This window comes from Amblyomma americanum, chromosome 8, assembly GCF_052857255.1.
Source record: "Amblyomma americanum isolate KBUSLIRL-KWMA chromosome 8, ASM5285725v1, whole genome shotgun sequence".
Lineage (NCBI taxonomy): Eukaryota > Metazoa > Arthropoda > Arachnida > Ixodida > Ixodidae > Amblyomma > Amblyomma americanum.
In genome coordinates, this window is record NC_135504.1 from 14,045,032 (window position 1) to 14,061,077 (window position 16,046).

The following is a 16,046-nucleotide window of genomic DNA, read 5'->3' on the forward strand; positions in this document are numbered from 1 at the left end:
AATCCACACACAACTTCTTAAAGCATAGATTTTACTGTAAAGCGTTGAGGTGTTTTTAAAAACACTTTCAATAAGATCAAACTGACGATATCAGAGCACAGCAAGCGTTTTCTGCCGGCAGCAGCGCTGCGGATTTCCGCTCTGTCAACAGTGCAGTGCATAAACATCCCGCTTGGTCTTTTGGATCGTCTGAAAGTTTTTTAAACGATGAGCATTACTCCAAAGAATCTCGGAATGTGACCTAAAAGGCAACGCACCCCCAAGGGAGTGTGACATAGTTTGCGTGGTGTAAATACTAAAAAAAACAAGTGTTCAAGTAAATGGATTCGGGCTGCTGTTCTATGCATTCAGAAAATGGAGGCAACACTTAAACTCCGCCTTAAGGGTATGATGCGACTGATGCCCATATATGCGGAACTGGTCATTACAGACTGCATTCATAGATTCCTCGGAGTCCCCATACCTCTCCTGGCGCAGTGGTGAAGCAGTTCAACAATGCACCACTACCCTGTGACAGCAGGTGCTGCCACTGGCGGGGCTTTTGCAACCCCAGTTGCTCTTCCCGAGCAACCTCTTGCAACCAGTCATTAACCGTCACCTGCCACTGTGGTCAGTCCACACACAGTCCGGTGGGCAGGTTGTGATGGCACCACAAGGTCACATGACCCAGGTGGCCCACCTAAGTTGCCTCTATGTTGCGCCTCAAGATTTTCTGTAGAACGGGAGGCTTAACGCTCTCGCATTAAAAGCAGAGCTAACCCTTTGCACGATAGGAGCAACTGTACTGACCACATTTAATTGTGCTATTAGCGGTTTTCACAAATAGGCAACAGAAAAGTAGCACTTCTGGAGTATCCAACAGCAACACCAACCCTTCGTATGGTGTTCAGTCCTGTTGATAGTGTGTAGTATATCTACTCCATGCGACTATATTTAGCTATGAAGTTTGAACACGGCATGTCACTACTGTTGGTTCTGAACAGACTTTCTTCAGACTTTCCAAACTCCTGCCAGAACAGAGAATTCTGACCTCGTTGTTGCCATCGTTGACCCGCCGCGGTGGCTCACTGGTTAGGGCGCTCGGCTACTGATTCGGAGTTCCCGGGTTCGAACCACACCGCGGCAGCTGCGTTTTTACGGAGGCAAAACGCTAAGGCGCCCGTATGCTGTGCGATGTCAGTGCACGTTAAAGATCCCCAGGTGGTCGAAATTATTCCGGAGCCCTCCACTACCACTACGGCACCTCTCACTTCCTTTCTTCTCTCACTCCATCCTTTATCCCTTCCCTTACGGCGCGGTTCAGGTGTCCAACGATATACCAGACAGATACTGTGCCATTTCCTCCCCCCCCCCCCCCCAAAAAAAAACGATTATTAATTACTATTGCCATCACAGGGGAAGATAAAAAATACACCAATATATTTATACTTGTCCCAATTACTATTGCCATCGCAGGGAAAGATAAAAAATACACTAATATATTTATACTTGTCCGACATATGATTCAACAGCTGTAAACTTTTGCAGTAAGGGCTCCCTTGGCGTCACCATATTGATCACTGGACTGTCATGTGCAACTGGCTAGCACTGTGGAAGCAGCAGCAGAACCGGTATGAGACAGTTGAGGGGGGGAGTTTCAACATACCTCTCACCCATTGCAAAGGCCTATAACCTAAAAGCATGAAACCGAAGGCAGTGTCCAAAATCGGTAAACAGTTTTATTTGCACCATGATCCATGCCTCGAAACCATGCCAGGGACAGCCGTGACAGGAGCAGGGTCAGCAACTTTGGTGATGCCGTCGACAGGTGCTGGCGACCTCTGGTGCCAGCAAGAGAATTTTTTTTTCCCAGCACCTCTCATTTTTATTTCCAACACTCCTGTTTTGCACGCGACGGCACCTCAAAAATTTGCTTCACGACACTGGCAACCACCGTGACAAGCCACTAATAAATGGGACACACGTCAGCTTCGAAAAAAAAAACGTAGGCTGCACTAAACCTCAGGCAGGCGTTCCGCACTTGCTACATGGGACTACTGTACATTCCACGATCCTTCGAGGCATTTATTTTGCCTTCAGTGACAATCTTCATTTGCATGAGTGTTCCTCGCAACAAATGCAGGACCTTTCCATATTTAATTTGCATTATTTCAAAACATGAATAGAGAAAGTTGCCCGGCACACTATTGGCTGCCTCTTCAAGAAAAAAAAAAGAGCAGTGTGCCTTCCCAAGTTCTGAAGTGCAAGAATCCGAAATCCCTCGCTTGAAAAGGCCAGCTGCAAGAGATGCGGCGCATTTCAGTTACACTGTTTGAGTACCTATTTTTTTTTTTCCAGAGTACACACTGCACGACCTCAATTTTACGACTTTCCATCTTCCTAGATTTACACAATGTAGACATTCCTCCTAGAATATACGTTTTTCGCCGCTGGGAGGTGAAACTTTGGAATCCGCCTCCTGCCATACCTCTGCATACACGTACACACACACGTAAAAAAAAACAATAATCAATAATAATAATGATAATCGTCTTCGAATGCACACGAGAAAGAGGAACACTTCCACTGAGACTGTACACAAGTTGTCAACCAGCCACCCCAAAACACCCCACACTATGACCACCGTAGTTCCATTCACTCAGTGAACAAGAAAAAAAAGAACAGGCATGAAGGGAATTCACACGCTGCTCCCAAAGCAAGAAATCGATGACATAAGCATTCACAAGCCTACGCAACAAAGCGGCTGAACATGTTTCGGCAATCTGCGCACACGGACAGGGTTTGCAGACGGCGGCAGAGAAGCCAGCGTGCGCTCCACCACCTCCGCAAGTTTATTTGCCGCCAGGCTGCAAGTCGCAGGCATTTTCGATGACAGACTAGTAGCAACCGTTTGAAGCAGGGCACCACGGTACATAGGCAACGTGATCCCGCACTTTCAGAGCAAGAACTTATGGCCAATCCAACCCCAAACTGGGCGCATTGCACCCACCCGAGCAAGCATTTGTGGTGCAGCCGACTGCCTACCAGTTGTTCCACCGTTTCACCACAGGGGGCGCCATAATGCTGACTCCCCAGGCAGCCCTCTGCAAACCTCGCCAGAAGCGAACGAAATGTAAGGAAGAAAGTATACACAGAGAAACAAGGTTCGACTCGGAAGCACAAAGCTAGTGTGAATTTTAGTCCTAATGAGACAAGGAGAAAAACAAACTTGATGGGTGGGTTATGACAACTTCGGAGAAAGAGAGAGGGGGGGGGGGGGGGGGGGGGGGATAAAGAAAAGAACAGGTATCAACAGAAAGAATCAGAAAGAATGTTGCTTGGCTCCAAAGAACTGCCGAGACCGGATGCTGAGGAGGGGGCAGAACTGCACAAGTACTCGCAACAGCGATGCCTGCAGGGTGTTTTGCGCAATCTCCTCGGGGAGATGGGTGGTCCGCAGCGGCACTTGGGACAGCTGGGAGCCTGGCTCGGCTTAGGCAGGCAGTTTCAGGGCTTTTCCCTTGATGACTGCAAATGAGAAAGGGCACAGTCAAATAGGACGACAACACTATAAAGGAACCCTAAACGGGAATACCACGTGTAGCTAAATCCGCCTTTTTCCACACACGGACGCTCTCTGTGCATGCGCTCCTCTTTTCCTCGTGATCCACAGTTCATAACCACCTAACTGCCAGCTTCTACAGCATGTGTGCAGTTCATGTTAGTGACAGGTGCAAGCGATACATGACAGCAGCCGTCAAGAACACATCTCCCACTTTGCAGGCACAGTTAGTGCCTCATGGAACAGGATCATGCCAGTGTCGGTCACTTGCAATTCTTTTCAGGGTAGCAGACGAATTTTCATGCACTGTTAAAAGGGCGCCACATCTCGTGAAAAAGGCGGATTGAGACATTAGTGCCTCAAGACTGCAAATGCAGTGGAGCCCCATTTATGCGTCCCCCATTCGTGCAACAACCCGCATCGTCAGATGGTGCTAAAGGTCTCCATACTGTAACGATGAGTGTAGTGTTGTGTCCTGAAAGAAGATAATGCTGTTTCTACCTCCCTGCTGGTCACACGCCTGTTTCCCACATCATCGCTGCCTACTGGCTCGATGAAGACGTGATACAAAACATTTTGGCTTGTTTCTGGTAATCTCGGACATTTCAAGGTTGGGCTCATCATTTAGCTGGTTTAGGCCTTCAATGCCAATGCACGAGCTTCACCAATAAAGTTTGTGACCTCACACCTCCACCATACAAGCAGCGCAAGCAGCCTTTAGCAGCACAGCTCAGTTTCAGCTATGTTCTCTTGCTTTTTTTTTTTTTCGTTCTCACTAAGCTGCTGTTGTTGACCACAGGGTGCGGCAAGCCACAGTGCAGTTAACTCCAGTGTACTGATTGAACCTCGCTGTAAAAGCCCTTCAAAAAGCCTATACATGCTAATGCATTTAATTGTCACCTGCTCAGGAATGCGCAAGTACATCACGCAGTTTTCCATTACCAGTTATGTCCTTGGTCAACACTGCCATCCCTGCAAGCAGCATGTCCGCACCAGGCTGACATGTCAATCTTCCCCTACACAATGCTCGCACCTAAGCTCGCTAATTACCTCTGCTTACTATCGCTGCTTTCGCACGTGAAAACGCAAAGTGACCAGGTACGCACACACAGTTACGAAATGGGCAAGATGGGCAATGAGGAACATTCTGTTAGGAGACAAAACCACTAGAGAGAGAGCCCCACCTCTCGTGACATAGAGATAGAAGAAGTCGCAGTAGAGGATGGTCTGCACCAGGCCGGCCACGATGGCGATGAGGTCGTAGAAGTTCTCCGTGTAGTAGCGGTACACCCAGTTGAGCAGGTACAGTGCCCGGTACATGCCCAGGCAGAACAGGTAGTGCGACGTGATCGTCTCAGCCTCGCCAGTTTTGGAGACGAGGAACAGCTGCGGTAGGATGGCCACGGCCTCCAGGTAGATGGACAGGGTCCACAGGACCTGCGGGGCGTGACGGCAACGTGCGGCACCTCATCAGACTTGTACAGATTCACGTGAGGCACACAGGCCGCCACCCCAATGCCCACAACAATCATGCATGAATTCTGCAAATTCTGCAACCTCAAGCGTACAGGAGCAGTCACATTCGTGCTGCAGTGTTGATGGGTCATTGAAGACAACCCATCTAATTTTTGCTTGTAGTAAAAACCAATTGTTTGGCTGGCTGTAACTGTGTCTACGTTTTCTTGGCATTAGATGTGTTAATGGCTGAAAAAACTGGACACGAAAATAGACTGTTCTTTCCCTGATATAAATTCAAACACTTAATCACAATAAAGAATGGCACTCCGCTACGTGGTCTGGCCTCAGAGATCACCAACCAAGGAAACATAAATAACACCCTCCTTGCTTGCTTGCACAAATGGCACAGTGGTGGCGACACGTGTATTTCATTCTTTTCAGCTCTTTCTAGCGTATAAATGATTCACTTTAAGCGGAAGAAGCCTAGTTCCGATGTTTTATTATTTACCGAAAAATGCAGACCACCATAAGCTACCTTGTGGTCAGTGGTTAAGCCCATATAGGCTAATAGTTTGTCCAGGAGAAGTTTTTACAACCAGGACAGATAAACACAGAACACACGGTATCTCGACGCATCTGCACACTGTGCTATGTGTCGATTTCTAAGTGCTACAGCTGAGCAGGCAGCTTCTCTTGATAGACACACAGCCGCGTGTGTGGTAAAAGCTCCAGCTCGTGTAGCCAGTAACCACAGTCTGAAGATTGAGCACACCTAACTGCAACCACCCCCCACAAGAAAAAAAGCAAAGGCAACGAACTTTGGTAGTGCTGTGACTAACTTGCATGGTGCAAATAACACATTTACAACACTCTAAGTCTTAATCATCAATAATGTTGTCACGGTGTCAAGGTCAACAAACTGAACATTTTTTTTGGAACTATAACTTGAGCTCCTTGCAATGCCAAAAGGATAGCTAAATGCCCAAGGAAACAGCTAGTAGGAGACATCTGCAGGACAGCCATGTACCATTCCAAAAAACATTCAACGCAGTACCACTGAGGCAGCAGAATTGCAGCACTGTTTACATGCAACATGCACAAACCATACAACGCTACACAGAATCTGGCAGCTTAGCCGCAGCAGCCAAACACTGCAGCCACTTCTGAAGTGCACAGGCTGCTCCGAGACGAATCGCAACGCTGCTCAATGTACAACCCCACATGCTCCAGTCAAACAAAGTCGGACAAGGCAGCCAGACGCCACATGCCTTGGAGAACGCGACCTACATCTTGCTTCTTTTGCGCCAAGCGTGAACAGCCCGGGCCAACGGAAAGAAATATACTATGCCCTCCGCTGTCAGGGTGAGGGAAAAAATAACTGCCCCACAGTCAGAGCACAAGTTTAGGGTGTAAAATTTTAGACAGATGTTTCCAGGACATATGAACAGTGATCAGTGAGTCCAGATAACACATCTGAAGGAGTCTGCCTAGGAGTTAGTCGCCAGCAGATAGTGCAGCAATCCATCTCAGCAGCCAGTAACAGTTCTGAAATTTTGTCCATGACAGTGCAGAACCCACATACAATGGCACTGCGCCATTGTACGTATGTGCATAGCTTCTGTAGTCTACCAGATAACAGCCAGCAAATCTTGGGAACTGTGACAGCCATGTTGTTAAAATTCCTTTCCAGTGAACCCAAGAGCTTGGTAAACGAGGAAGATGGCAAAGCTGTCTAAAGGCTAGTTTTTGCAAAGGCAATCCTTGTTAGTACTACACAGGTCCGTTCAGGGATCAAACATGCAAGCATAAAGTGCACGCGCACATACAGAGACAATGCGCTAGGACAAAAAAAAAGAAAGACTGCAAGCAATGCAACGAACAAAGTGTGCCACATGTACCATTTCAAAACGGACATGATGAAGCAAACACAAAGCAAGAACACTCACATAAAGGCACACCCTCAACAGAACAAGCAGACGACCAGATAACACGTGGTGCTGACGAGAAGAAAAGCACTAGAGACACCTAGTGGCACGGAATACAAGCTTCTCAAACTGTTCTTTAGCCGCAAAAACAATTGCGAAACATGCCACCGCACGTGCTTCAAAATGTCTGCATGTGCTTGATAATACTGCTGGCTAAACCACTTGGGATAAATATTTGCCCCACAAAAAGGCACAAAAACAATGGGGCAGTTGTCCTAATAACCACCAGGTGCCTCCACAATGCAAGTGGCCCCAAGTCATCTGTGGCACCATCAAGTCACGCCCTAATGTGACTGAGACCCAGGAACACGTCCGCAAACTATGCAAACGGTTCACCACAGTGTGAGCACCAGAGCAGGCAAAACCCGGCGGCCATGCGAACAGTGGGAAAGGAGGCCACAGGATGCAAGCTGCAGCATCACAGCCATCTACAAAGGTGCGGTAAGCCTCATCAACTGTTGTGCTGGTCGTTAAGTAGTTATATGACCCCACAAAAAATATAAATAAAGAATAACCGGTACAACTTCGTCAAAATCACAAAACTGATGTGCAAGGTAACTGTTCCCCCAAGGTGTCCTGCGAACCCCAAAAAATGCCAGCAAATTTCGCTTCCTACCTCTGTACAAATTACTCTGCTAAGGTAAGGGATAAGATTTTGTCACGTCTCCATTTTGGTGCAAGGCACCCTCAAGTACCAGACTGCACTCATCATGTCACTGGTAGCTTTTTTTGAACTTTTGTGCAACCAATACGCACGCTAAAATCTTATGTGATGCACATAAATCGGGGAAGGCTGTAAAAGCCACATCCTTAATTCAGTTGGCGGCTGCGCCCGCCACTATGCCCGAGTGAAAGTCTCGTACAGATCAAAATAACGGCAAGATACCATCGAAAGCAGTTTGCTGGGCGAACTCGTAGCTTCAAAACGGGAAGAAAATCCTCTAGTGGCAAAAGTAAGAAGCTTGTTCAGGGTATGACCTGTGGGATTTTAAATCGTGAAGCTGCATGTTCGGGATTTGCTCTTTGACATGTACTGACATGACAAAGCACATGGGCATTTTTGCATTTTGACTCTGTAAATGCAGCCACAGCAGTAATAACCATGATCAGTGAAAATTTAAAATAACTGAACACGACTCTGAGCTAATCTCTATTCACGTGCACAACTCTACATTATAGTTTGCTTGATGCTGATCATGATGGTTTGAAAGCAAAAATACTGATGCTGCAAAGATTTCATCTCGCACACGCTCAGCCTAAGAAGTCAACAATGACTGGCACCAAAATGAAGAAATGATCAAAATCAGCGCAACAATACGCAAAAAAAAAATCCAAGGCTGCACTTGAGGTGAGCGCACGTCCTGCCTCTTGCTAAAGCTGGCGTCCTGCGGCACTCTTTGCCAGAATTGAACCACCCGGAACCAAACAGTCCACACCGCCACCGCCGCCACCATCCCAGTCGTGCTGTGAGATTCCCGCCCCCGAGAGAAACTAGTAAGCCGTGCCAATGAGAACTGTTGAAATACTGTATTCTACCTCGACGGGGTCCCTGAACACCAGGGTGGCGTGAGAGAACAGCACATCCAGAAAGCTGCGCTCTTGGCCGCCGGGTTGTGCCTGTGTCGGCATGAGAAGTCGACACCCAGGTCTCACAACATGCCCACACAACCCGACATACAAGTCAGTGGGGACAGTTGGAACAACAAGCGTCTAAACAAGTCAATGATCCCTTTCGTAATTCGTTCAGTTGGCTTTCCCATGTTGCCTTAAGGATATAGTCAATAGTTGTCAGTAAAACGATAAATGCTGAACATGTATAAGTCTCCTCGACAGCTGCAAGTGGTGGTGTCACAGGAAATGCGTTGACATATACTGCTCCACAAACTACAGCTATATATTGTTTCAATAATTTGCTGTACTGCCATTAGTTGGCCGTGCAACACTAAGGTGAAGCCAATTTCACAATTATGAAGGGAGTCCATGAGATTAAAAATCAGATTAAAAGAAAAGGGACTTCAGAAATCTTACAACATTCTGTAATTGACAACGATGCAAAGTTACCAGCATTTAACATTGTTCTGCTTGTCCCCGAATAATGTCGACGCCATGCCACCGAGCACTACGACGTCCAATAAACGGTTTGTTTTCACGTTTCTAAAGTTATCACCTAACTACCACAACGTTAGCATCCCAAAAATGGTTACCATTCATACAGGCCCCTCACAAGACAACAATTATTCTTTAGCACAATTCCTATTCTCATGCCAAAGAAAAAATAGCACCCATGCTTTACAAGACAGGAAGTTCTGCACATTCAAAAGTACAAAAACAAAAATGTTATCCTTTCGTTTTTCACCTCATTCAAACAGTTAGGTTGCAAGCCAATTTTTTTTCCATTCTTATTGTCATGATTTTTACTTTTCTTGACCATTACTGCTCAAGTATTCGTGGCGTGTAAGACTACGTGTATTACAAGCCTTTTACTGCACAAGCCTGCGCCATGCATATGGGGCCGCGGACCTCGTCAGGCTATTAGTATGGCTTTTACGCCACGGCCCTCAGCATCTATAATTTTGACATTTGAAACAAAAGGAACCTGAATTCCATTTTCGAATCTACAGCAACCCGAAGAAGGGCAGCAGTAGAGCGTGCTCACCTCAAGCGGGGTGAACTCATGGTTGACGAGCAGCGCGAGCACGGTGACCGGCACCAGGAGGAACTCGATGCGGAAGGTGTCGTGGTTACGGTCATTGGTTGCCTTGAACTTGACATACATGAGGTACAGCGTGCCAAACGAGGTGGCCAGGAACACCACCTTCATGATGCTGTTGTAGGGCGACACGAACGTGGTGAAGAGGTCCAGGTAGCGCGTCGTGTACGTGATGGAGAAGAGGATCTGGCTCTTCCCTGATATTCCTGTACACAAAAAAATAAGAGGGAAAGGCTTTTTTTTTCCCTGATCGCACAGGCACTCGCCCACAAATCTGATCAACAGGCAAAGCACCCTAATATAGCAGGAAGGATGACATGGAGCATTCGAAAGCTAGTGGCTACAAATGATATAATATATTAAATACGCTATTAGAATGCACTTTCAGAAATCAGAGAAGGGCTTATCATTCGGCCACAGAAAAGAACTGCGGCCGGAGTCACCAGACTCAAAATCCTCCGACATTACCTCCGTTTTAACGGCATCACAATGGCAAAGCATCCATTGTTGCCTCTGTACTTCCACTTTCACCTTGCGCAAAGTTGGCTAATTAAGAGTTGCTGTTTGCCTTGCCGCTGCTTGACAAATAAGCCATGTACCTCTTTTAATAGTAAACAGATCTATTAACAGCATTTATGGAGCAATGCAAATAAATGCACGATTTATGTAAAAGATATATCGATCAGCAGCTCAAATATGCTACAGTATAATAAATACGCTATTAGAATGTAGTTTATTTTTTTCTGAAATTGAATGGGAACACAAATAATGCCCAAGATGAGACGCAAAGACATACATTCATTACATGTTGGAAAACAATGTGCGATAAGGGCACCAGACAAAGAAGTGGTCCCCCACGTGTCACTCAGATTTAATGCTTACGACACATAAAAGTAAATAAAGTAACTTTGGCACCACATGTACTGTACAGAACCGAGGAGAACAGAAATAGAATTTCCTGAGAGTGCAACGCCTACTGCCATCCCGTGCAAATTCCCCAATAGCCAGCATTTAAGAACGGTAGAAACCAATCATACAAACTGCTCTAACAGCTTTCCTATTCACTGTGCATGAAAAGATGTCAAAGTGACCAAGCCCTAATTAAAATGCACTTGCGGTTTTTCGAACAGACATTTAATATGGCGACAAATCCTTAGGCAACAAAGAAGGCATAGACAGGTGTCGCGCATGATTCACGCATACATGTCTTGCGCCTCTTGCTTAAGCAGCAGTCAACGACAGATGCTCAGAAGCCAATGTGTGTCACTTATTTTTGTCACTTGTAAAATCTGAGGAAAATAAATTGTGAGAACAACATGGCATGGGCACCACGCGAAACGAATACGCAAAAAAACTTGCAGAAACCAGCCGCTATGCGACCTGGGCTTCCACATGCGGAACAATAGACCTTTGCCGCACATGCGGCTAAAGCACATCTGTCAGCCAGCAGAAGCAAGTGTGGCAATGAAAAGGGATGACGTAGCCATGTCGCGCAGTCTGCGACTCCACCAGCCCCACCAGAACATGCTTATAGCTTTTTTTTTCCTTTCACACTCTGGCATAAAGCGAAGCCTTGCTCACAAAATTACGGATTCATCACATTCGAAAAGCATCGTCACACTTGGAAGAGCTCAAATGAAGCACAGCCATGTAGATGAAATACGAAGCAACTGCTCCGGGTTACTCTGAAGTCAGAATATACGAGCAAATAAGTCTGAATGCCAGCATCAGTTTCCACATACAGTCAACGCCACATTGTCTGTACATAATCATTCCTCATTCAACAGGCAACTTAGCTTCTTCAATTGCCGCATCAAGACCAGAGATGGCACATGGCAAATGCCTTGTGCTGTTCACTGTACAGCAATTCGCCAAAACACACTCTCCGTTAGTTTCTCAGAGGCCCACAATCTATACGAAGAAAGCTGAAAGCTAATTAGTAATTACTCCCTAACTGAAATCTACTGGGCGGTTTACCCTATATACACTGGTTAAGCCATGAGTGTTTGAAATACATATATAAAAAAAACCACAGAGGAAGATTATTTTTCTGAGGCAGTGTTAGAGAAAGGCATTGTGTGAGTTATCATGTTACATGAGAAATGATTTAGCAGAAAGCGGAAGAAAAGACAGCCACCTTGTAACTGATGGCAGCCGAACCCACGAGCTCTTTAGCTATTGAGCTACGGCTGCAGCTAATAATGGTTTAGTTCCCATCAGTGTCAAGTTGGTTGTATTTTCTTTTCTTATACCTTCTGGCAAATTATCCCGTCTGAAACGCTTACTTAAATAGCTTCCTTCTAGGGTAACTCCCATCATCATTATCAACAGCCTGACTATGCCCACTGCAGGACAAAGGCCTCTCCTATATTTCTCCAATTAACCCTGTCCTGTGCCAGCGGCAGCCACCTTATCCCCACAAACTTCATCTCATCCATCCACCTAACTTCCTGCCGCCCCTTGCCATGCGTGCCTTCTCTTGGAATCCACTCCGTTACAGTTAATGACCGTTGGTTACCTTGCCTTCATATTACATGCCCTGCACAAGCTTATTTCTTTTTCTTGATTTCGACTAGGATGCTATTAAGCCATGTTTATTCCCCGACTCACTCTACTCTCTTCCTAACATTACACCTATCATTTTTCATTCCGTAGCTCGGTGCATTGCCCTCAGCTTAAGTTGAACCCTTTTCGTTAGAATTCATGTTTCAACTCCATAGCTGAGCACAGGTAAGATAGAGCTGTTATGTACTTTTCTCTTGCGGGATATTGATAAACTGCCATTCATGATCTTCGACTTCCACGTAAGTCCAAATGGGCTCACCTGCCCCATTCTATTATTCCTTGGGTGTCCACAAAAGTCACAAATATTAATTTAACACAGTAACTACTACATAGACAGTGCAGAGGAGCACATTCCAAAATGAGATGGTGTGTCATGTTTAATGTCCTGAAACAGCACATGGGCTATGAAGGAAGGAGTGTTGAAGCGATTAGTGAAGGCATCCCGTTTACATCACAACAATCGGTGGACACCAATGGCTGGAGGGCTGCCTTTGAGAGGCATTTGCAGCTTCGTCCTTGCTGCATCAGACTATTGTAAAAACTGATTCTATGGCTTTTTACGGATACGGTGATGTTTGGCTGGCAGCAGAATGCATTGAGTGACAGGAAAATTGAATTTGAAAATTTTCACTCCATTCACACTCGTGACAACAAAAGCAACATGGACTCCGTGCTAACTGTTCGCAAGTGAATTGCAGAGTAGACTGGCCTCAGGGATCCATGCCAAAAGAACTGTCTTGATGCAACCCATTTTGCTTTAAAAATTGGCTGACGGTGGCGACACCTGTGTTTAATTTTTTTATATTTCCTAGCTTTTAAGAGGCTCAATCTACTGAGACGAGTAATAAAATATTGGCATGTTTTTGCCATTTGTTGCACTACGGTAGCAGAAATTAGAGCACAAGAGGTGCTTTGGTAAGATATATGTAGCTTAAATTGAGGCCAGAACAAACAGTCGTGACATGCTGCGTTTAAACTTTGCCATTAAGTGACTTAAAACGCTTAGACTAATAGGAAATTTGTTAACAGGATCCCGAGCAATACCATGAGTTACTGTTGTCACTATACAATTTCGGCATCTCACTTTCTGCTCTTGAAATAAGTCGCGGCATATTGTGTGGTTTAGCAATCAATTTTTTTCATTCATATTTTAAAATGTTCTTAAAAAGAACATAACCAAAAATGCTGCTACACTAATCAGGTCTGCTGTCAATTCAGAGTACTGAAAAAATTTGGCTGCTGATTCCTGCGATTGTATTGACGGTTTTATTATAGTGATAGTTTGTTTAACACAGTTTTAGCACTTTAAAGTATAGTTTCACAAATCGCTACACATTTCCCACTGCCCTTGACGGCAGCAGGCAACTGCATAATTATAGCGTTTCAAACGCTCAGACGTTTAGATGTGGCCTTCCAAACGAAGAGGGATATTCACATATTGAGAATTATTTAAAACTGTCCTACTCGGATTCTTAACGCTACGACAGGGTGCATGTTTACCTGGGTATGGAGTTTGAGATTGCTGCAAAGAAAGTATGGTCAATAAAGTTAACTAGACCAGCTCTCTAAGACCGACATGATGGAGTTTAGTAGTTTACTATTCTTGGAGAGAAATATGCCTTTATTATTTCTTTCTGCACCAGTCAATAAAGTTAACTAGACCAGCTCTCTAAGACCGACATGATGGAGTTTAGTAGTTTACTATTCTTGGAGAGAAATATACTTTATTATTTCTTTTTGCACCAGTCTGAAAACCCTTGCACTATTCTTTTTCTTTCAAAATACCCAAAAATCTACTTCATCAATAAGTGTGACCCAGCAATAAGTGTGACACCACAAATAACACTGAAATTGTAGCACCTTCTTGTGGTCAGGTAAGGAAACTTTTCTGCCGGCAAAGCCAACTATAAAACTGCAGGCACTCTGTCACATGTCAACTGCCGTCAACTGAGCTGCTATGAGCAACCACCCCAATGCCACCTCGAAAGCTGTCAATTGCCTCGATTCTAAGCATTTCTATTAACTGCTTGCCTTTCACGACATCCCTCCATGCTCTGTCATGGAAGTTAGGGGAAAGATGCCGGGAGTTTGGTGGACAGAATATATCAGCAGCAGCTGGTCAGAAAACTGCTAGGTCACGTTTTCAGGAGCGAGCAAACTGCGCATGCGCGCGAGCTGCTATTCGCATTAGACGAAAACTCCCATTAAATGCTAAAAGGAAAAGGATGTATATTTCCGCCCATTTGTGCTCGCACGCATTTCGCTGGCCATGGGAGGAGAAAGCGGAAACATGACATCCGGATACGGACGCATTGCACGCTGTAAGAGGGATCTCAATTTCTCCTCAACTGGTCGACAGGTCGACTCGGCGCCTGTCCACTTTCGATGATCGATAAGCCGGAGCGCGCAGAGCTAGATAACAGCGCCGGCGATAAGGCCGCGATTGCGCAGCGCGTCATTCAAAGGCGCGGTTGGGAACCGAAAGAGCCCACTGCGAGAGCTTCTCCAAAGGCCAATTTTGGTCACGAATAATAACACGTACAAAAAAAATTACAAACACGTAGCGCGATAAATCGAGCCAGTCTTCTGCCGCGGCTACCGACTCGCTACGTACTACAAGTGAAAACAAATTTGGAAGATTCAAGGGACGTGCCGCCGCAAGGAGCGGCGAACTGCCGTTGATGGAAGCAAAATAACACACCGCACAAAAGGCGGAGGGAATGAACTCGAGTAACGGAGAAAAAAGAAATCAGAGATCAAGACTCGCTCGGCAGCGCGTCAACGTCTGTGGACGTGTAGAAAGACTCACTACAGGCAGCATCACACATGGCACGCAACCAGCGGTCAAGACAGCCTCGCACTGCCAACATGCGCTTACGTGATGATTAATTTCTGCAAATACACTGACCGCATGCACGTCCACACAGTCCGGGGGCGGCATGCGTAAGCGATGACCGACCAGTTAAATCGCCCGTGCCGACAGCGAAGTTTCAACCCCACCACGGCACAACAGAGACGAGAAGAACCAGACTACGCAGCGGACAGACTGCACGAATGCAGCGGACGGGTGACTTTTCTTCGCATTCTGAACATCGGAGCTGTCAACGTGAGGTGGGAAGAACGAAACGACGAGAGACCAGTCATGCTTATGCTGACGACGATATGCCCGCACGGCAACACATGCCTTGGCGAGCGGTATTACTTCGCAGTGGATATGGGACTGGCGCTTACCTGAACAGGACCGCGTCCTCCATATCTTCAACAAGAGGATGATTATGGCCAGCAGATGGGATAAGTCACCGGCTAAGCGAAATATATTCATCTTACGTTTTCTGACCACGGACGCGTCCCTCACAGCCGGCAAATATGGCGGCGCTGCAACTGACGTGGCTTGGCAATACGCCCTTAAGAGGGCGCTAGATTAAAGCGAGTTTTGCTATTTTGTTGCTAACCCATGCAAATCTCATGGGCGACTAAAGGCTTCCAAAAGATCTAAATCTAAGGTGAGACGTGTGAACAGTCCAAGAGGGTCAAACAATTGGTGAGTACGCGAATGCGACTCGTATCAAACAGGCATAGCGAAACAGCTGTTGCTGCTGCTGTGCGTTTTAACCGCTCAACCAATCACAGCTCGAGCGGCGTCGTCTGCTCTACATCGTGGTCTGCTCGGCAACGGCGACACCCGCAGCCTCTGTCTTTTACTCAATGAACTCCCCGGAACAATTTGACATAAAAATTTCAAACGGTCTTGTCAGCTAAAAGACGCGCATTAGAGTGCACAAGACAG

The 16,046-nt window shown here is 46.1% G+C and overlaps 1 protein-coding gene across 2 annotated transcripts; it reads right to left on the reverse strand.

Annotated features, from left to right (window-relative positions):
* Nucleotides 1-1,698: 1,698 nt before the first annotated feature.
* Nucleotides 1,699-15,862, reverse strand: KdelR (ER lumen protein-retaining receptor). Of its 2 annotated transcripts, XM_077633871.1 has the most exons (5): nucleotides 15,491-15,829; nucleotides 9,641-9,900; nucleotides 8,521-8,601; nucleotides 4,726-4,978; nucleotides 1,699-3,507 (listed from the first exon to the last, which is right to left on the reverse strand). In XM_077633871.1, the coding sequence occupies exons 1-5, from the start codon at nucleotides 15,579-15,581 to the stop codon at nucleotides 3,473-3,475; spliced, it is 720 nt and encodes a 239-aa protein (XP_077489997.1). In that variant the 5' UTR covers nucleotides 15,582-15,829; the 3' UTR covers nucleotides 1,699-3,472. The 2 variants fall into 2 exon arrangements, with proteins under 2 accessions (XP_077489997.1, XP_077489998.1); XM_077633872.1 differs by lacking the exon at nucleotides 8,521-8,601 and having other exon boundaries at nucleotides 15,491-15,862.
* Between the last annotated feature and the right edge of the window lie 184 nt (nucleotides 15,863-16,046).

Coding starts and splice junctions, on each gene's coding strand:
- KdelR (XM_077633871.1), bottom strand. CDS start 15,581: ATGAATATATTTCGCTTAGCCGGTGACTTATCCCATCTGCTGGCCATA. Junction 8,602..9,640: donor ATGAGTTCACCCCGCTTGAG/GTGAGCACGCTC, acceptor ATGCCGACACAG/GCACAACCCGGCGGCCAAGA. Junction 4,979..8,520: donor TGTTCAGGGACCCCGTCGAG/GTAGAATACAGT, acceptor CACGCCCCGCAG/GTCCTGTGGACCCTGTCCAT.